At 51.1% G+C, this 22389-nt stretch overlaps 1 protein-coding gene across 1 annotated transcript in view; it reads right to left on the reverse strand.

Annotated features, from left to right (window-relative positions):
- Positions 1-3535: 3535 nt before the first annotated feature.
- CDH22 (cadherin 22) overlaps positions 3536-22389 on the reverse strand; it is a 134462-nt gene continuing 115608 nt past the window's right edge. Inside the window, exons 9-12 of the mRNA XM_054467663.2 lie at positions 16478-16599; positions 16240-16357; positions 7629-7880; positions 3536-4859 (exon numbers count right to left, since the gene is read on the reverse strand). Of these exons, the coding sequence (XP_054323638.1) occupies positions 4300-4859; positions 7629-7880; positions 16240-16357; positions 16478-16599 (1052 nt within the window). The 3' untranslated portion in view covers positions 3536-4299. The remainder of the gene's footprint in view (positions 4860-7628; positions 7881-16239; positions 16358-16477; positions 16600-22389) is intronic.

Genomic DNA, 22389 nt, shown 5'->3' on the forward strand with positions numbered 1-22389 from the left:
GAATACTCTTTTATCCCACGATAATGATGGTGATGATGATGATGATGACAATAAAAGGGGAATATTTTTCTTTTCATCTTCCTAGATGCCTTGTAAGAAGGTCAGGCATAGTAAATGGAAGGCTCTTTATTTTCTAAGCTCCTTGATAGAGCTGGGTTTGCTCATTTGGAGCTTGGAGCTGGCATGGTTGTATTTTCTGCCTAACACAGAGAGGATGTGGAACTGTTGGGGAACCTGGTGGGAATCAATGAGACAGATAACCAAAGGCTGTGTGTCCCATAAAACCCTCCTCTGTGACCCCAAGTCATCAGAAAAGCTCACAAATGCTTGGCATGAGTAGACACCTTGTGCAACCCACTGAAAGGGCAGGACTCACTGGATTTCACTCTAGGCTGGCTCAGCACCCAGTGGAGACAGCAAGTGTGGATGCAGGAGCTGGAAGCAAAGGGGATCGAGGGAACGTTACCTTTTCCTCCACACCCCACTCTGGAACTAGCAGAAATCACGGGGCGGCTTGAGGGCTTCTACAGGCTGTGGAATGCAGTGGCGGATAGAGGAACGAGCTCTCCCAGAGCACAGACAGGGACTTTTGGATACACCCAAGCATATATTTAGGGCTTCCTGTGTGCTGGACACTGTGTGTGCTGCTGATGGGGTAGGTCCTGGGGGCCACAGCACCCAGGTTTAAATCTCAGCATCTCCACTTATTCATCATTTGATCTTGCACAAGTTACTTAACCTCCTTGTGCCTCAGTTTTCTCACCTGTAAAACGGGGGCTGCCTCATTGCGTTGTTGTGGGATTAAATGCGTTAATTTGTGTAAAATGCTCAGTAAGTGTCAGCTGTTGCTATTGCATTTTATCCTTATTGCAACCCTATGAAGTAGGTGGTCTGAGCATATGCACTTTATGGATAAGAAAACAGAGGCACACAGAGGGTAAATAACTTGTCTGAAGTCACACAATGGCCGGGCATGGTGCCTCATGCTTGCAATCCCAGCACTTTGGGAGGCCAAAGCGGGAGGATCACTTGAGCCCAGGAGTTTGAGACCAGCCTCGGCAGCATAGCAAGACTCCATCTCTACAAAAAAATAGCTAGGTGCGGTGGTGCATGTCTGCAGTCCCAACAGCCTGGGGGGCTGAGGTGAGAGGATCGGTTGAGCCTGGTATATTGAGGCTGCAGTGAGCCATGATTGTGCCATTGTACTCCAGCTGGGCGACAGAGCAAGACCCTGGAAAGAGAAAGAGAGATAAGAAAGAAAGAAAGAGAGAGAGAGAGAGAGAAAGAAAGAAAGAAAGAAAGAAAGAAAGAAAGAAAGAAAGAGAAAGAAAGAAAGAAAGGCAGGCAGGCAGGCAGGAAGAAAGGAAAGAAAGAAAGAAGGAAAGAAGGAAAGAAAGAAGAGAGAGAGGGAGGGAGGGAGAGAAAGAGAGAGAAACAGAGAAAGAGAAAGAAGGAAGGAAAGAAAGGAAGGAAGGAGAAAGAAAAAGAAAGAGAAAGAGAGAGAAAGAAAGAAAGAGAGAAAAAGAAAAGTAAAGAAAGAAAGAAAAAAGAAAGAAATCATATGGTGGGTAAATTGTAGAGCCAAAGGCTCAGAAGGTGAATCTGGATAAATAATGTTCTTTATTTCTGGCCAGATCTTTGACTCTGTGTGACCTTGGGTAAGTCATTCTCCATGTGTGAGGTTTAGACAGGATGTTCAAGGGACCTATGACTTCATGTCCATGTGTCCCTCTGGACATAAAATCTGCCAGTAACCTCCTTCTTGGCAGGGTTAGCATCGGCTAAGGCAACCAGTGCATGTGGAAGGGATAGGCTTGGAGCCAGGGGAACCTGTGCCGCCTCGGCTCTGTCCCATACTAGCTGGGAGACCTTGAACCAGCCACTTTACTCCCCTGGGTTTCAGTTGCCCCCTTCTACAACAGAGCTTGCAACCAACCTCAGAAATGCTGTTGGGCTTCTGTATGTGAGAGCTGGGCACACGCGGCTGAGAGAGGTGGCTGTACATCTCCCCAGGGGTCCCCAAGTTACCATGCCCATTTGTAGCATGAGCTATAGGAACCATGGGTTAAAGGTCCCACAGGGGATGATTTGAGGGTTCCCAAATATCCCTCCACTTGGGCTTACCATGCTAACCCCACATCCCTGCCACTGGCCACTCTCAATGGACTTCAGAAGGCATGTTCAAGTTGAGCAAGTTATCAAGCTCCTTAACCTGGCCTTCAAGTTCTTTTCACAACTACCTCCAACCAGCCTTCCCTACCTCACCTCCCACCACACCTCCACCCTGTGATCCAGCCCCCAGGGCCACACACCCTTCCTGAAGCTGCCACACGCTTCTTGCCTTCTCTCCACCCCCAGCCTTTGCAGATGCTCTTCTCTCTGCTTGGAATACTCTTGCTCGCTTGGCCACCTCACATCCCATACTCATTCTTCAAGACCCAGTTGAAGTTACTTCCTCTGGGAAGCCCTCCAGGATTACTCAGTCTTTCTTTAGTGCTTCCAGGATCTTGTTCTGTTAATTCTGCTACAATTCTTACCAAACACATTATTTTTGGCTGCTTCAGCTCCTTGACCCACTTCCTTTCTCCAACTTAGGTCTTGAGCTACTGGAAGGGAGGAATTACCTATCATCTGTGTAACCCTCGGCAGTTTACTACTCTCTTAGCCTCAGTTTCCTCATCTGTGAACTGGGGCTGACAGTACCTAAATGAGAAAAAATAATGCAGATAAGGCACTGGGACATACTAGCCATCTCTGGATCTATCACAGTGGACCTTGGTAAATATGGAGGGAATGAATGAGAGCTCCCTGGGAGGGTAAGAAAAATAAGGCTAATAAGCATTTATTGGGAACTTTCCACATGTCAGGAAGGCACTGAGTTCAGAGCTTAACATCCACTATCTCCTTTAAGACTTTTAATAATCCTTAAAGGAAGAGACTATCACTATCCCCATTTTACAGATAAGGCAACTGAGGCTTCAGCAGTGGAGGACTTTGATGAAGGATGCCCAGCTAGCGGGAGGTGGAATTCATGTTGGATCAATGTGGAATGAATGAATCACTTGGACTTGTGGGGAGGTGGGAGGACAAATAACCTGTATCTTATAATCATATGGTTTTAGAGCTGGAAACTCTTCAGGTGACTTAGTCCAGGGGTTCTTAATTTGGGATCCATGAGTGGGGAGACTGATGGGTTCCAAAGCCAGACAGATAAGGTCCCCCCATCTTGCCCAGTGGTTTCTGACCCCTCTGTCTCCTGCCAATCCTTGCATCCACTCAAGTCTTGGAGTCACCCAGCTTGTTCTTGCTTGGCTCCGCTGGTATTTCAGTGTGGTCTGAGACTCCTGAAGGCTCCACAGTTGCTGGGAGTGTCCTTATCCCCCATGCAGGGCAGGATCAGGAGCTGACAATTGCAACCTTTTCCCCTCCCCTCGAAGATGTAGGGAAAAGGGGAAGGGCATCTGGAGCAAGGGAGAGAGCTCAGACCTTGAAGGCAGACACACTGGGCTTCTAAGAACCACAAAGATAAGAAGAGTAACAAAGGCTAGCATTTATTGAACACCTACTATGTGCCAGGCACTGTCCTAACCACTTGACACATACGAACCCTTTTTAGCCTCACAACTCTTCGAGGTAGGTTCTGTTATTAACCCCATTTGACAGATGAGGAAACTGAGGCCCAGAGAAGTGAAGTGACTTGCCCGAGGCCAGGCAGCTGGTCAGTGCCAGAGGCTCTGCCATTCACTGGCCAGGTGCCCTTGGACCGATCACAGCCACTTCTCTGGGGTCCTTTCCCCTTCTATTCCGTGCAGGACACCACCTCATGGTTTCTCTGACGACTGAGCTGGTCTCTGTACAGCGTCCCAGCACACAGTAGGTGCTTAGTAAATGAACAGCCTTCTTTCCTCTTAACTCTGATGGGGGAAACCTGGGGTGGGGGCATCTCAGCGGCGTGCTCCCTCCAGCATTCTCCCCCAGGCCAGGATTGAGTGACCCGCCCCTTCCCGACTCTGCAACGCCACCCCCATCTCCCATTCTAACCCCAGAGCCACGCCGTGCCCGGTCTCGCCTCAGTTTTAATGCTGTTGGTCAGAATCCCGCACCTCTGGGCTCCAAAGCTGCACCCCTAGAGGAGGAGGAGTGGAAGAGTCCGCTCCTAGCAAGTCCCCCCTCCGTCCGGCCGCCAAGGGAGGGTTGGGGGAGGGCAGGAAAGGGGATCCGCGGGGGAAACGCATTGTCCTGGGGCCCCGGCGTGTGCTGGGCGGGTGAGTAGCCGCGCCCCGACGGCAGGGCGCGGGGCTAGGAGGCCTGGGCCTCGTCGTCCCCGCGGTGGCCGGCGTAGAGCGCGGCCAGGGGCCGGAAGCGCGGACCCCAGCTGCTGAGATAGGCGAAGTCCTGCTCGGAGCCCGACGAGCCGCTGTGCAGCGAGCTGAGCGAGGCGGCCGGCGAGTCCGCGCCCTCGAAGGCGTAGGTCTGGAAGGCGTCGTAGGGCGGCACCGACAGGTCCCCGTCCGCCAGCGCCACCTTGCGGCTGATGAAGTCCCTGAACACTGAGAAGTCTGGCTCGGGGCTCGGCGGCCCCTGCGGCAGCGAGTGGCGCTCGGAGGGCAGGTGGGCCTGCGGGGGGCTACCCGCGCTCCCGCTCGAGCCCCCGCCCGCGCTGCCGCCCCCGTCGCCGCCCTTGAGCTCGCCGAAGTCGTAGAGGCTCCGCAGCGCCGACATGTCGTAGGCTTCGGTGTCCTGCTCGCCGCCGCCTTCGTCGTTGTATTTGATGACGTTGTCCCGCATGTCCTCATCCTCGTCCGAGCTCAGGTGGCTCTTGTGGTGGCGCCTGAGGGTGAGGATCAGCAGCACCAGCACTGCGAGGGCGACAGAGGGGGCGACTGAGGGCCAAGCCCCGCCCAGGGCATTAGAAGGACCCTCTACCCCATCTCCTCCTGCCTCCCACCAGCAGAGTGGGCCCAGCCTCAACATTCCTACAGATTTCCTGGATTTCTGTTCAAAAAGTCATTCTTGCAATCAGAACTGAGCTGAGTGTCTGGAGAGGTAGTGAGCTACCCATCTCGGGAGGTATGCAAATCGAGGCTAGATTACTCTGGGGTGGAGGTGGCCAATGGGAGAGCAGTGTTAAAGGTCTTTCTGGGTGTTGAGGCCTGAGGTCTCCCTTCTCAGCTCTATGAAGAGATACACTCTCTGAGGACTCTAGGTGCTGGGGGTGTGTAGCAGGCAGCTGAGAAACAGAAGGAGCTGGGGGAGTGAAAGATGTCCTTCACCCTGACCTCTCTTTCACCCTCACCCTCCTCTGCCACACCAGAAGTCTTGAGCTCCTACTCAACCCTTTGGTTCTCAGGTCAAGGCCTGCAGGAACCCTTCCCTGAGAGCTGCAGGCCAGGTTCCGTGCCTTCCCCTCCAAGATTCCCCAGGACGGGGCTCCTTCCTCTATCATACTGGTTCTCAAATTGTGGCCCCTGGGCAACAGCAACATCCTCCTGGGAGCTTGTTAGAAATGCAGACCCTTGGATCCTGGCACGGATCTTGTGGCAGTGGAGGGGGATCTGTGTTTTAACAAGACCTGCAGACCTGAAGAGGCAGCTCAAGTTTGAAAGCCACAGCTCTGTCATAGACCAGACCCTGCTGTGTTACCAGGTCTGTCTCCACCCTAAAACACACACCCTAAGCTACCCTTGAGGACCTGGGAAATGTTCCTCTATTTTGGTGCCTGGCATGCAGTGAGCACTTGAAGCATGCTTGTTGAATGAATGAATGACTGAAGGAAGAGTTGGATGGAGCTTGGATAAGTGAATGAATGCTTGTCCCCTCTTGGCTTTCTTCACTTGATTTCCAGGACTCCACATTCTCCTCTTCCTCCTCCCACCTCACTGATCACTCATTCTCAATCTTCTGAGCAGGCTTCTCCTCGCCTCTCTTAACTCAGATGTCCTAGGATTCAGACCTCAGTTCTGTATCCATGCTTCCTCTCTTGGAGCTCTCCTTTGGTCTCAATGGCTTTAAAAGTTCCATTTAGAAACCGACAATTCCCATATCTCAGCCTCCAGCCTGGACCTCTCCCCTGAAATCTAGATTGTACATTCAATTTCCTACTCAGCATGTCCTCTTGTTGACCAAGCGAATCTCAAACTTAACAGGTTCAAAGGTGAAATACTAATCTTTCCCCCTTCCCCACCCCGAGTCTCCCCCACCTCAGTGTTAGGAACCCCGACTTTTCAGTTACTCAGGGCTTTTAAGTCTCTTTTGTTGACTGCTAAATCTCAGTGTCTAGTACATGGGAGGAACTCACTGGATGGATGTATAGGTAAATGATGATGGGTGGATGGGCAGATGGATGGACAGACATGTACCAGGTACTGTGCTGGGCACTGGACTCTTCTTGCTCTTCCAAACAGCTCCAGTGGCCAGAGCTGGCTGTGAGGGCTATGGGGCAGGGCACCTGCTCACCACCTAACAAGGTGGCTTGTGACAGGGAAGAGCACAAGAGCTGGGGACAGGCCCGGAGGGAGGGCACAGGGAAGGAAGGTGTCAGGAGAGATGTGCCAGGCCTGATCAGCGATTCCACCCGTCACCTTTAGAGCACTGATGTGCACTTTCTTCGTTTGTGGGCAATTAGGCAGAAATTTGTTTGCACCGCCTTGGAAAATGAAACCGCTGTAAAGTGCACCCTCTGGAAAAAGGATTTCTGAGCCATGGGCTGGGGTCGGGGGAGAAGGGGGGCCTCCCAACTATGAGGAGCCTGCCCAGGGCCTCTGCCGGGACCTGAGGAGGTACAGCCTGGCCATAGGCAGGTCCTCAGAGGGTGGACAGAGGCCACACCAGTGCTAGCCAGTGAGGGCAGGGGGAGGCAGCTGACATCTCCCAGGGAGCAGAGCAAGGCTGGAATCTGCACTTGGACCTCCCTTGAGCTCCTCTAGCTTTGGCCTCAGTGCCCTTCTGTACTTGGGTGGTTACAGCTGTGACAGGTGACATATGGCCACTCAAATCCAGGTTAGCTTCTGAAACTTGACCTCTTTATTGGGGACACTTTGGGGTGCAAATGGCCGCTAGTGGGCTGGTACCAGTGTAGATTTTGCCCCCCTCCCACACCACCAATGACTTGAGATTTTGCTCTCAGTTTAGATTCATAGCAGGTGGTGTAGTTAGAGGAGCAGAGGACACAGGGTGAGAAGACCTAATATCAAATCTAAAGATTATCCAGTACCCTTACATCAGCCACCTAACCTCTCTGACCCCCAGCATTTTCATCTGAAAAATGGGATGATATGCCTGGCCGTGTGCTTGTGAGGTTCACAAGAGCCCGTTTTACTAAAAGTCTTACATAGAGACTGAAAAAGGACCATTCACATGAGAAAATTTTTTAAAAATATGCTAGGGTGAGGTTTGGGCTGTGTCGGGGGTGGGCCACAGTGAGCTCATCCCTGGAGTTGGTGGCAGGGCCGCTCTGCACTTAGAAGACTCCTCATGGGGGCTGCTTGTTAGAGCTTGGAGATGGTTTGGCCGGCCCATCCTCATGTGGAGAGGGAAGCTGAGGCCCCATGGGGGCTGGTTAGGAAGGAAACCCAGGACCCCAGGATGGGGCCAATCAGACAGGGCTGGGTGGCTCTCGACGGACTCACCGACCAGGATGAGAACGCAGACCAAGAGGGCGATGAGGGCGCCGGGGCTGAGGGAGGCGGCCATGACAAAGGCCGTGGTGTTGCAGGACTGGATGGCGCCGGAGCTGTCACAGCCACAGATGCGGATGGTGAGTGTGCCTGTGCTGCTCAGCGTGGGTGGCCCACTGTCTACTACCAGGATGGGCAGGAAGAACACGTCCTGCTCCTGCCGGTTGAAGCCCACGTGCTGCGTGTGCACTGCAGCGGTGTTGTCTGTTCCGGAAGAAGGGGGAGCAGTGTGACTTGGGGCCGGGGGTCAGCATCCTTGTCCTAACCACCTCCAGATTGCATCGTGAGATTTGCCTCCCTATGCCCCAAACTAGAGCCTCCCAATGGACTCGTGGGTCTCTTCTCTGATCTCCCAAAATTCTATTACCAGATGCCTCCAAATTCTGCCCCATGCTGCCCAAAGATCCTGTCCCCCAAAGTCTACCCTCAGCTGCCCAAAGATCCTGTCCCCCAGTCTACCCTCAGCTGCCCAAAGATCCTGTCCCCCAAAGTCTACCCTCAGCTGCCCAAAGATCCTGTCCCCATGTAGCCCACAATTCTGTCCTCAAACCATCCCAAGATTCTGTTTTCAGCTATTCTAAGATTTTGTCCTCAGCTGTGCCAAGGTCCCCAGCTAGGCCAAGGTCCTGTCCCTGGCTATGTCTTTTTTTTTTTTTTTGCCATTTGTCTCAACAGCTTGTTTTTGCTCTAGATTCCACCCCAGCTTCCCAGCGTATTCTGACCCTAGGAGTCCTATAGGCTCCTTGGGTTGTGGTTTGTTGGGCCCTGACAAGTCCTGGGTCATCAGAAGGGACTGGGAACTCTGGCTGGCATCTGCCTTTGGCTGTGGGATCTTTCTGTCCTTCATACCCCAAGGCCAGCTGAGAGTCCTGGAGCCTGACAAGGAGTCTCTGCCTAAGAGGCTGAGCCTAGAGGGCTGGGGGCGTGGTGAGGGGCCTGATGAGGGGCCCTGGAGCGTCAAGGCCTTCTTCTCCACATCTTTCCTTTTCACACAGGTGGCCAGAGAGGAAGTGAACAAACACAAATGGAACTCATGGCACTGGTTCAGCCTGTCACCGGGGAAGCCAGGCAGGATGCAGGGGGATGGTGGCTGGCCTTGGAGCACAGGCTGAGGTGACAGGTGGCACCCCCTTCTCCGCCCTTTCTGCCTCCTTCACACCTGTTCTGTAGGAGTCAGGCCACCTGACCCTCTGTCATTTTGATAGCCTCTCTCAGTTCTGCACATGTAGGGGTACGAAGTGCCCAAAGCTCCGAAGGCTGCTGCCCCTCCCTTCACAGCCAACCCTGCCAAAGGGGGCCCTGCCTTCCTGCTGGGGGCCTTCAGTCCTCCTTCTCCCCGTGGTCTTCAGTCTGCTGTTTCTAATCTGAGAGCCAGATCTGGGAGATCTGTTGGCAGCCTGGGTTCCTTACCCTGCTTCGTGACCCCAGTTAACCCAGTCCCTTCCCCAGACGCCCCCAATTCAGTGCCCCAGATCTGGCCTTTCTCATCATGGATGCTATGCAGGAAAAGGAGCCCTAGGAAGGTCTGACTTGTGGCCTTTGGCACATCTCAGAAGTGGACTGCAGGTCCAGATGCAGCGCGACTGGCCGTGAGTTGGAAGCTGCCCACAAGGTGCCGGGAACATGCGGGTTCATTCCATTAACTTACCTCCTTTTACACACATTTGAGAATTTCCATTAAAATGTTGAAAAATAATGCAAGTCTATAATTTACTAGCTGAGGAAACCCACTGAGCTTCTCTAAGCTTCAGTTTACCCATCTGTAAACTCAGAAAGGGTATCATGCAGGTGTGAGGATTAAATGGTGTAATTCACACATAACCCTTAGAAAAGTTCCCAGCCCATAGAAATGCTCAATAATGCTGGTTAATATTTTTTCAGACCGCGCCCCCATCTTCCCTGTGCTGCACCCGCTGCTGGCTCCCTGTCTAGGCCGCCCTGCCTTTGCTCATAAAGTTTCCGCTATTTGGAACACCCTCTTCACCTTCTTGCCTGGGCAAATTTCTCATCCGTCATGCTCCAGCTAAATGTCACCTCCTTTCTCATGGCCTCCTTTCTCCGCTTCCCTGGGAAGGAAGGATTTATGGCTCCCCCCCTCCCTGCTCTGACTATGCAGGTGCCATGCACAGTTCTGTTACAGTACTTGTCACGTTGTGTTAAGTTAGTGTGTGCCTGTTTCTCCACTGCATGGCCGGCCAGGGCTGGCATGGAGCCAGTCTTGAAGAGCAATCCTTGAATGAACCACAGCTTTTGGGAGAACTGGTGGTCTTGGGTCAGCCCCTCAGGTCACTGCTGCCACCCTGTCCCCAGAGCTTACATGGGGTGGTCACACTGGATGGCAGCTCTGGTGGCCTCCTCAGCCAAACAGAAGCAATTAAGGCAGAATCTCAGGCCCCTTGGGTTGGAAAGCCTTGTGAACTTGGCAAGATTGAGTCAAGTTTGACAGTTCAAACTGGCTACACTCAGGCTTGAACTCTAGCTCTCCCGCCAAAGGATGCGTCAACCCCAGCTGGGAAAATCTGCCTTCTGCAGGGGAAGAAAGGGGGCTGGAGGGCAAGATGGGAGAAAGAGGGAATGGCATGGGACCCATTTGTACTGAATGGATATTTTTTTTAATGCATCAAGGACTCTGCGTATTTTAAATACATAGTAATGTTTAATCCTCATAACCTATTAAGAGTTGTGGCATTATTCCCATTTTGTATATATGGAAATTGTGACTCAGAGACAAGTGACTTGTCTGAATTTTTCCAGTGAAAGCATTCTTCCTTCCTTCCATAAATCCAACAAATCTTTTTTTTTCTTGAGACAAGGTCTCACTCTGTCACCCAGGCTGGAGTGCAGTGGTGTGACCTCAGCTCACTGTGACCTCAGTCTCCAAGGCTCAAGCAATCATCCCACCTTAGCTTCCTGAGTACCTAGGACTACAGGTGTGCACCACCATGCTCAGCTAATTTTTTTTAATTTTTAAAGTTTCTTTTGTGTGTGTGTGTGTGTGTATGTGTACAGATGAGGTCTCATTATATTGTCTAGGCTGGTCTCGAACTCCTGGGGCTCCTCCTGCCTCGGCCTCCCAAAGTGGTGGGATTACATGCATGAGCCACCATGCCTGGCCTCCATCCAGCAAATCTTTATTAACTACTATGTGCTAGGCACCATGCTATTCGCTGTGAGAAAACAACAGAGAGCTAAGCCAGCTCGCTGCTGGTCCTGGATCAGAGCTCATATTTTCATGTGAGAAACAATGCTAATCAAATAAACCCACAATTTAGTCTACAATTACAAACTATGGTGAGTGCTGTGAAGGAAGAACATAGGAAGAGCACATAACAGAGCACCTGAGCCAGTCTAGGAGGTCGGGGAGAGCTTCTTGGAAGAAGTGATATGATTCCTGAGCCCGAACAATGAGTTTAGGGAGAGGGAACAGCGTATGCAAAGGTCCTGAGGTTGGAAGAAGCATAACACACTCAGGGACAGAGGACACTCAGTCCTTTCTGGCTGGAGGAATGAGGGTAATAGCTACAATGAGTCAAGACGAGGCTGGAGGAGGAGGCAGGCACTCATTGTGGAAAGCCTGGGAGGCTGTGGTAAGGAATTTGGGTCATTTTCCCTTCCTTCCCTTCCTTCCCTTCCCTTCCCTCCCTCCCTTCCCTTCCCTTCCCTCCCTCTCTCCCTCCCTCCCTCCCTCCCTCCCTTCCTTCCTCCTCCCTCTGTCCCTCCCTCCTTTCTTTCTCTTTTCTTATTCTTTCTTTCTTTCTCTCTCTCTTTCTTTTCTTTCTTTCTTCCTTTCTTCCTTTCACAGAATCTTGCTCTGTCACCCAAATTGGAGTGCAGTGGCGCAATCTTGGCTCACTACAACCTCCGCCTCCTGGGTTCAAGCAATTCTCCTGCCTCAGCCTCCTGAGGAGCTAGGATTACAGGCGTCTGCCACCACGCCTGGCTAATTTTTGTACTTTTTAGTAGAGACAGGGTTTCATGATGTTGGCCAGGCTGGTCTCAAACTCCTGGCCTCAAGTGATCTGCCTGCCTCAGCCTCCCAAAGTGCCACGATTACAGGCATGAGCCACCACTCCTGGCCAGAATTTGGGTAATTTTCTTAAAAGCAACAGGAGGCCATTGATTGGTGGGCTTTAAGCAAAGAAGTGACCTAGTGACAATCCCATTCATTCAACAGCAAGTAGAAATTGAGCATCATCTCTCTGTCAGGACTATTCTAGCCCCTGGGGATACTGCAGTGGACAGAATGGATGTGGTCCCTGTCCTTGCTGGGCCTGTGTTCTAGTTGAGGCAGCTTATCATCTAAAATGCAGGAGTCAATGTGGAAGAACAGCCAGGAAGCTCTCGTGTGTTTTAAGTGTGAGATAATAGTAGTAGTGGAGGCACAGAGAAGTAGGCAGATTTGAGAAATGAGTGGCTGGCTCCGGCTCAGCTTCAGATTGCCAAGCAAGAAGAGGGATGTTTGTCTCTCAGGGTTGCTGTCTTGGGCCATGGGACCATATGTTCTGGGAACTCTGGTCCCCACCACTTCTCCACCCCATGAAGGGGAATCCCCAGGCATCATCCCTGAACGCATCAAGCTGCCCTCCTGGGCAGCAGCTGGCTTCAGTTGGGGAAGCCTCTGGCCACCCCAGTCCCCTACCCCACCCTTCTAGGTGGGATCTGTGCCCAGCACTGCATCCATCCATCTGGCCTGACATACATCAGTGTCAATCCCTGGCTGCAAAGGCAATATTTATAAATCACGTTTCCAAACTGGCTACACATTTGTACAAAGAAACAGATGGGTTGGGGTAGCCGTTTGTCACCTAGGATATTTATACAGTGAGGAGGAGGGGGCTTGGCAAGTAGTGGGAAGGGGCTGAGGGACTGGAGGAGGAGGCCTTCCACGGCTGCTGTGACCTCAGCGTGCTGCTGCCACCCTGTCCCCGAAGCTTACACCAGGTGGCACTCTGGATGGCAGCTCTGGTGCCCCCGCCCTCCCCCCCAGCTAAACAAAAGCAATTGAGGCAGAATCTCGGGCCCCTTGGGTTGGAAAGCCTGGTGAACTTGGCAGAGTTGAGCCAAGGCTAGCTGTGTTTCCTGTGACCAGCTCAGGATACTATTGGAATAATGAGTAGGCAGGGCTGTACTGGTTGTTAAAATATTGAAATACTTCCAAAAAAGGTTTAAATAGCTGTTGACACTAAGCCCCCAAAATCTCTCCCTGCTGCCTCAGCCTTTTCCCCAGGCAGCCTCCCAACTTTGACACAATCAAGCCACGAAGGAGTTAATGCCTGGTGTAGTAGGGTTTCCAGGGTCCTGCTGCAGGTTTTGGTCAGCGTCCTTTCTGATTGGCCATCTGAGCTGCACTGGTTGTTAAATCTGTTTATTATTTTTCATTATTTATTTTTAATTATTGATTGACCGAGACAAGGTCTCACTCTGTCTCCCAGGCTGGAGTGCAGTGGTGCGATCATGGCTCAATGGAGCCTCAAACTCCTAGGCTCAAATGATTCTCCTGCCTCAGCCTCCTGAGTAGCTGGGACTACAGGTGTGTACCACCATGCCCAGCTAATTATTATCATTTTTTTTTAAAGAGATGGGTTTTCACTGTGTTGTCCAGGCTATTCTCAAACTCCTCGCCTCAAGGGATCCTCCTGCCTTGTGCTGGAGTTATAAGCATGAGCCTTACATATTTTTAACAGGACTCCCAGGGGTACAGATGGGTCTGGCTTCAGAGGCCACTAATGCCTCTGCATTGGGTGTGAGTGTGTAAAGGCCTTGAGAAGGATCCCAGACCTGTTCCAAGGCCAGAAGGAACCCACATGATCTGGCCCTCTCACTGACCACATCTCCTCCCAGTCCTGTCTCTTACTCACTCTAATCACACAGGTCTCCTCCATTCCTAATCCACCCCAGTCCTGCTCACCACAGGGCCTTTGCACTTGCTGTTTCTTCCACTGGGGTGATCATTTTCTCTCATATCCTTTAGGTCCCTTCTCACTATGGATACACTTGGAGAGGCCTTCCCAGGCCACCCTATTTAAGAAGATAGCTTCTCCTCTTACCTTGCTTTCCTTTTTTTTTTTTTCCAGATGGAGTTTTGCTCTTGTTGCCCAGGCTGGAGGGCAATGATGAGATTTCACTTCACTGCAACCTCCGCCTCCCGGGTTCAAGCAATTCTCCTGCCTCAGCCTCTGGAGTAGTTGGGATTACAGGCATGCGCCACCATGCTGAACTAATTTTTGTATTTTTAGTAGAGACTGAGTTTCACCATGTTGGCCAGGCTGGTCTCGAACTTCTGACCTCAAGTAATCAGCCCACTTCAGCCTCTCAAAGTGTTGAGATTACAGGGCTGAGCCACTGTGCCCTGCATTACTTTTCACTGTTTCATTGAACACATTTTATCAAACACCTACTATACGCCAAGCACTGCTCCAGGCACCTAGGGTTGAACAAAGTCAAGTCCAGACCCTTGTGGAGATTGCATTATTCCTCCATCCCAGCCACTTATCATCCCCAATATACGTTTTTATTTGTGTAATTTCTGTCTCACCTCACTAGAATATAAACTAGGTTTTGTTGTGTTTGCTGTTGCATTTCCAGGACCCGGAGCAGACCCCGACACAGAGGCTTTGTGTCTCAATAAACACTCAATAAATAATTGCTGGATGTAGGAATTGACATTTCTAGTTATTAACACTATATCTTGGTGGCCTTTATCTTACTGGGGCTAACTAGCCACCCGAGGCAGTAGGTGTTATTCCCATTTTAGATGATGAAACTGAGGCTTAGAGAGGAACAGGCGCCCCAGCACTTTGGGAGGCCAAGGCGGGTGGGTCACCTGAGGTCAGGAGTTCGAGACCAGCCTGGCCAACATGGTGAAACCTCGTCTCTACTAAAAATACAAAAATTAGCCGGGCATGGTGGTGCATGCCTGTAACCCCAGCTACTCCGAAGGCTGAGACAGGAGAATCTCTTGACCCTGGGAGGCAGAGGTTGCAGTGAGCTGAGATCGCACACTGCACTCCAGCCTGGGCAACAGAATGAGATGCTGTCTCAAAAAAACAAAAAAACAAACAAACAAAAACAACAACAAAAAAACCCCACACACATACACACACACACACACACACACACACACACAAACAAAAACAACAACAACCACAAAAAAACCAGAGAGGAACAGGAGCTTGCCAGGGTGGTATAGAGTACCCTTCGCTGAGCCTGGTCCCTTATTTCCAGTCTGGTGACTGCCCCCTTTCCCTCAGTCTATTCCTTAAAGGTTCAAACATCAACATCATGAGGAACTTGTGAGAGCCAGAGGGGAGGAATCTCACAGTGGACTCAGGCAGGGCAGGGCAGTTTGCTTTCCAGGTGGTGTGCTGAGGCAGGAAGCACACTGGACTTGGGATGGGGGTGTGTTGAATCCTACCCACACCACCAACTCCCTATATGACCCTGGGCAGGGCTCTTTCTCTCTTAGAGTCTCAGTTTCATCACCTGTAAAATGGGGAGAGGAGTCAGAAAACTACCTCACAGGATGGCTGTGAGGATGCAGAAAGAAATGTGTGTGGGCCTGGCGTGGTGTCTCACGCCTGTAATCTCAGCTCTTTGGGAGGCCAAGGTAGGAGGACTGTTTGAGCCCAGGAGCTCGATACCAGCCTGGGCAACACAGCAAGACCCCATTTCTACAAAAAATAAAAAAATTAGCCAGATGTGATCGTGTGCATCTGTAGTGTCAGCTACTCGGGAGGCTGACGCAGGACTGCTTGAGCCTAGGAGATCAAGGCTGTAGTGAGCTATGATTGCACCACTGCACTGCTGCCTGGGTGACAAAGCAAGACCTTGTTTCAAGAACAATTCCAAAAACCAAAAAAGGAACGTGAGTGGAATAAAGCAGTTTTTAAACTGCAGAGCGGGCTGGGCACAGTGGCTCACGCCTGTAATCCCAGCACTTTGGGAGGCCGAGGCAGGCCAATAGCTTGAGCCTGGGAGTTCAAGACTAGTCTGGGCAATACGGCAAAAATCCCGTCTCTACAAAAAATACGAAAAGTAGCTGGGCATGGTGGCACACATCTATGGTCTGAGCTACTTGGGAGGCTGAGGTAGGAGGATTGCTTGTGTCTGGGAGGTGGAGGTTGCAACGAGCTACTGCACTCCAGCCTGCCTGACAGAGCGAGACCCTGTCTCAAAAAAAAAAAAAAAAAAAAAAAAATCAAATAAAAAACCAGAAACCTGCAGGGTAGGGAGTGTGTGCACGTGGCTTACTTCAGTCTCCACTCAGAACCAGGGCTCTTTCCACCCTGGACTCTGGCACAATCATTCCTCATTTATTCCCTGTCTATATCTTCCCATCTGCCATTTCTTATCCTTGGGACGCCCTCCTCCACTCCACCAACCCACACCCTGCTTGTGTTTGGCCAGTGGGCTGGGTAACAGCTCCAGCTTGGCCCAGACTTTCCATGTGATCTTAGATCCAACATAGGCCCTGTGGGCGCCTCCGTCCCTCTGTCTATAATATGGGAACAGGGTAGGGAGACTGTGCCCCTCCCTTCTTGCATCCTAGGGTTTGGAGGCTCACCTTGGATGTCAAGCAGAGAGAAATGAGGGTTGCTGGGAGCTTCAGGCACCAGGCGGAAATAGAAGCGGTGCCCACCTTGGGGCTCGTCTCTGTCCACCACGCTGATGGTCTGGATGAGCTGAAGGGTGAGGAGGGGATAGAGGGCTAGTGGTGAGGCTGAGACCACTCTGGGTCCAGGTAGAGGGTACCGCTGGCCAGTCCTGGAAGCAACCCCCAGTCCCCACCCCCTCAGGGGTACCTGGCCTGGCTTGGCATCCTCGCATACAGCTGCCTCGTAGGGTGTGGCCAGTTCTGGGGGATTGTCGTTCACATCCAGGATTCGGATCCTTAGGGATGCCCGGGATAGCTGGGCATGATTGTCTGTAATGAGAGCACAGGAGCGAGGGGAGAGGCATCAAGTGTGAGATCTAGATAGCCTCCTCTCTACTACGAGGACAATAGTAGGCAGTGGGGTCATGCTCAGAAATTTGTGGGTTAACCAAGCTGGTACAAGGACCAGAACTGGGAACATTTGGGCATAAGTTAAGTAATCATCACTGTAACCACCACCACCATTACCATCAGCCTTGGTACCATTGGCATTATCACTACAACCCCTGCCACCACAATCACCAGTAGCACCCACTGCCATCACCAACACCATCACCACTGTTAGCATCAACACCACCATCACCATCTCCACCATGGCCACCTTTGCCATCACTACCACTATTACTATTACCATTGTCATCATTAAGCCATTACCAATACCACTATTTGCATTATCATCAGTGCGTCTATCAACATAACTATGAGTACCACCATCACCATCCTTACACTGTTACCATCACCACCACCATCAGGTCATCACCATCACTACCATCACCATTAGAATTAGCACCACCATCACCAGAACCACATTCTCTAGTACTACACCCATCATCTCTACCATAAATAATACTAAAGCCATCACTATCACTACCCTCACCACCACCACCAACCCCATCACCATCACCAATATCACCATCACCAATGCCACTACCATCTCTTCCACAGTCACCACAACCACCATCACCAGCCCACCTATTGCTACTATTACCCCTGTCATAATCACCAATATTACCATCACATCCCTGGCCCCCAACAACACTGTCATCACCACTGCCATCCCTACCCCCTCACCACAGAGCACACAGCATGCACGTGGAGCATCTACATTCATTATTTTAAGTATCCTTGCAGAAATCCTGTGGTTTGGTACAATTTCTATCCCCATATTGCAAAGGAGAAACTAAAACATGGGATGCTTTCTAGACATGGGTCAAGGGCAACTAAACTCCAAGACTTCTGCTTTCTCAAGACCTGAGCCTAAACGGGCCAGACAAGTCCAAGGAGGTAGATCTTGGCCAGTAAAACCATGATGTCCCCACCCCTCCAAGTTGGGATGTCTTCAAGATCATGGTCCCTGTCTTATTTATCTCTGGGCTACCAGCATTATGGGATATGGTACAGGTAAATTCTAATATATTAATATTTGCTGAATGAATGAATGAAGCCTGGAAAGAATGAGACTGCAGGAGGCTTGAATTCCAGGTGTGGCTGTGTCCCTGACCCAGTGTTTGGTCTTGGGTAAGACCCTGCCTTCTCTGACATCAGTTTCCACACCTGGAAAATGAACAGAGCATAGTGATTATGAGCAATGCTGGGTAGTTCTGATTCCAGCTCTGCCGTTTTATGTCTGTGTAATCCGAGCCATGTCACTTGACCTCCCTGTGCCTCAATTTTCTCACCTGCAAAATCGGTCTAATATTGACCCAATTATGCCTAGCGTTCCATTACTGGAACGCTGAGCATGTGAGAGTTATTTATATCCTACTGCTCAAGGTCTTCCCCAAGGTCTGATTGCAAAAATTCAAAAACTTGCAACCTCAGGCATAAATGGGTTAATAGGTCGGTGAAGAGACAGATTGAGTTAATATCTGCAGGGCATTTAAAACTGTGTGTACAACATGTAGCAAGTGCTATATAAGCATTTGTAAATAAGCAGACATCCTCGAAGGGTCCTATTAGCAATGACATTAAATAATTCTAGGATGTGGAATACTTCATCCCAGCCTGTCCTGTCTGAGCAGTGCCCTGAATGTTGGTGCTTTCTAACCCCTCACCAGCCCAGACTTCTGAGTGCTCTCTGGTGCCCCATCCTCTGCTATCTTGGCTACATGTTCATTACTGACATGTTCATTACTGACATGTTCCACCTGCCAGTGACCTCAGGAACATCTCCTGGAGGCGGAAACCACACCTCACTTCCAAGCAGTGACTTGGAAGATGGGGCTCTCTGGCTGGACTGGCAGGGAGCTCTCTTAGGGGCAGCCTGAAAGCTTCCAGGCATCCAGGCTCCCCATGAGTTTTGCGGGGAGTGGGACTGGTCGGCTGCCTCTGGCTGTGAACTCAGGATCCACTGTGTGCTGACGGCAGCTGCCCACGTGTTGATAAAGAGAGAAACAGAGATAGGAAGGCAGGTGAAGCCACCTCCTGGGGGCGCCGGGGGTGGTCAGGAAAAGGAGGGGGCTGAGTTCTTAATTAACTCAGACCCCGGCTTCTCTCTGGAGTTCCCCTTAGCCAGGGGCACATTATCTTCTAAGCTCACCAGATCTGCCACTCCAGTGATTAGAGGGGGCTTTTCCGGGGCGAGAGATGGGAGTCGTGACTGGGAATGCCGGGTGAACCGTTATTTTTAAGAGTGCGTTGTCGGAGAATTTCAACAGACAGACGGTCGGTGCTTTTGGGAAGAGGGGGGTGAGGCCCACAGCCAGGAACAGGCGCCTCTCTCCCAGCAGAGGCAGACGGAGAGTAGAGGGGGTGGCCAGGGCCTAAGTGACCTTACAGGGCACTTTCCCCTGCAGTGGAGGGTGGTGGGGGTGTATGGGCTAGAGGGAGAGACAGGGTCCTATGGGCCATGTCGAAGGTAGAGCAGGATGGACTGCTGAGTGAGTGATCTGCTCCTGGATCCTCACTGCGGATGAGACTCCCATTAAGCACCTTTGCTTTGGGCTATGCTCGGCCTCTCTTACCTCTTCTTTTAAAATGTCACAGGTTACCTTGTGAGAAAGCCCTAATGCCCTTGGCATGAGTGAGAGTCTCAGACCTAAAAGGTGGGGCAGCTGAGTGACCTCTAAATTGCCAAAATTGCCACCTGCAGATCTTATTCTAGGAATTCCTGAATGTAGGGCTGGCCTGGAATCCCAGAGCTCATGGGCTGGCCCCAGGTCAGTACCCATTGCCACTGCCATTGCCCTTGTGGCAGTGGGTCTCCAGCATGGCTGTACATCACAATCACCTGGGAAGCCTTTAAAAACACCGATGCCCAAGGCTTGGTCATTGATTTTTTTTTTTTTTTTTTAAACAGCTCCAGAGAATCAGCCTGTAGCAAGGTTTGCAAACCACTATCCTAGGGTGACTGGGAGGTGGAGGAATCCAGCCTGATTGGCTTCTTCCAAACCCCTCCTATCACAATTAGTATCATTTAGAATGGAAAATAATCCTATTTTTGCCACCTTAAATGTTTCTGGGATAAAACAAGGAATCCATCTGTTGATTAATCTTGATCTCTGTGCAGGATTTTCCAATTCATAACACTCTGTCTTATTATGACCTCGTGTCATCCTTGAAATAACCCTTGAAGAAGGCCTTGTTAAACCCACTTTCTGGATGAGGAAACTGAGGCCCACGGAGGGGCAGGAGTTTCCCCACAGCCCTAGGGGAGTCAGCAGCAGAGCTGGGGTTGGGTCCGAACCCTCCTGACTCCAAGTTGAGCACTTGGTCCTGATACAATGTCAGGGGCCCTCCTGCTGCCTGGGCATTTGTCCATTCAGTGGCAGCTACGGCTTAGACCCAGGCCCAAGTGGATCTCACCCAATGGCCGGCGGCAGGTGCCCCCTCCAAGGGCTGGGTCCCCCACAGCCCTCCCCTCTTGGCTTTTCAGTTCAGCTGACTGACATGCAAATTAGTTTAATTATTTCTTCTTCTAAAATAAATTATATTTTGCAGTAGCTGCAATATGTTGTGTCAGGCAAAATTACATTCAATATTTTTAAACTAATTGATGCAGCCTTGAGGAAGGCTGATTGACAGACTGGGGCTGAGCAGGCCTGCAGCCTTAACCGATTCCTAAATTAAAATGAAACGTGCTTTGGCCCAGTGCTTCCTCCTTGAGCTGCCTCACCATTAATCCGGGGAGGTGGCAGGTGAAGCCCCAGGGGTCTGAGGGACCTGAGGAGGCTGGGCAGCTCAGGGTGCCTAGGGAAGAGACCAAACTCAGGGCAGGAGAACTGCTGTGCAGTGGGGCAGGTCTCTCACCTTCGCTGGGCCTCAGAGTTTCTTCTGTATAACGGACAGGGGATTGGACTGGACAATCTGGAACTGAAACCTGTGGTTTTTGCTGACAGTTGTGGATCAAGCATGTCCTTTGTACCAAGGACATAGCAGTGAACAAGACAGCATGGTCTCGGTCTAGTGGCAGGTACAGACATTACTCCAGACTGTGATAAGAGCTGAGGGAAAAAAGTTAAGGAGCTGTGAGAGCTTGGAGTAGGGGGTCTTGCCTGGTGGGATGCAGGATGTTTTTCCTGGAAAAACATGATATTTCTGCTGAGTCCTACCGAGTCCTGACTGGGAAGTAATTGTACGAGGGGGATGGGAAAGGAAAGATTGTCTCAGGTAGTGGGATCAGCACGTGCAAAGGCCCTGGGGTGGGACGGGAGGATGTGGATAATAAGACTCTGAATCTCTTCCAAGGAGGATCCCAGCCCCTACTAGAGTTACTCATTTGACATCTGGACCAACCTGAGTGGGTGTGGGGATGGGGCTGGGGGCCAATGGGAAGGCAAGAGGAGACGGGACCTGGCCTGGTGCCCCTGTTAGGGCACTCTTATGAATGTGCTCCTCCCTGGAAGAATGGCAACAGACACATATTAAGCACGTGCCAAGGACCAGGGTCTGGGCTGCCCCATTTCGTCCTGTCAACCACGGTGGAAGGCAGGGACTGGTATTGTTGCTGTTTTACTGATGAGGAAACGGGCTCAGAGGAGTGAGACAACTTGCCCAAAGTCTCATAGGAGCTGGGACTCGAACCTGGGTCTGGTTTTAAAGGGGAGTTTTTAACCACCACATGATGTTGCCTTTCTTGTCTTTAGCTGTCAGAATCCATCTTGCCTTCAAGGCCCTGAACAAATTTCTCTGCTTCCTCCAGGAAGCTTTCCCTGATTGCTCTCAGTTCTGGGCAATCCAAGGATAAGTCCAAGTCCCCCATGCCCACAAGGCCCCCCATGATCATCCTGCTATGGCCTCTCTGGCCTCGTCTCTACCCCTCCTTCCCTCTTTCACTCTGCTCTGAGTTTACTCCTTTACCTCCTTCAGGTCTTGGCCCAGATTTCTTCTAGGGGAGGCCTCCCCTAAAGACCTTATTTCCATGTGCCCTTTGCCATACTACCAAATACCACTTCCCTGCCTTATTCCTCTTTGTAGCATTTACCCAGCACCCTCTGTTTTTATTTAACTTTCTCATCCTCTATCTCCTCCCCTAGTATGTAAGCAGAATTTTTGTGTATTTTCTTTACTGCTGTATCCCTAGCAACTGTGTGCACGCTACGTAGTAGATGCTTAATAAAGATGTGTCAAATGAATGGATTCCACTGTCTGTGGCATCTCTGACCACGGCCACGCTCCAGGAGGGATGCTGGGGAGGTGCAGGGGGAGAAACTGAGACCTTCTTGGATAAACTGACTCTGTTGTATCAGGGGTTGCGTCCCCTCCATTTCAGAAGCAATCTAGTGCTGGGACCCCCTTCCTGCCTCTCTCTTTCTCTGTCTCTTGACCAAGATTTTCTCATCAGTAAAACAAATGGAGTTGGATTCTGTGGCTCTCCTTGGCTGTCACAGAGAAAGACAGAAGCCTGGAGAGAAAGAGAGAAGTGAAGCTGCAAGAGTGGGAGTGGGAAGGAGAGTGGGGGTGGGGTGGGAGGGGGAGAGAGAGAGAGGAGAGAGGTCAGCTCAAAGAAAGTGCCTTCCCTCTCACTTGCAGTGGTGGGGACGGAGCAGAGCTTGGACCCTCTTCTCCACTATCCCCCCAGCCCCTCCCTCCTCCCTGAGGGAGTTAAATTGCATCCAAACA

This window comes from Pongo pygmaeus, chromosome 21 (assembly GCF_028885625.2).
Source record: "Pongo pygmaeus isolate AG05252 chromosome 21, NHGRI_mPonPyg2-v2.0_pri, whole genome shotgun sequence".
Lineage (NCBI taxonomy): Eukaryota > Metazoa > Chordata > Mammalia > Primates > Hominidae > Pongo > Pongo pygmaeus.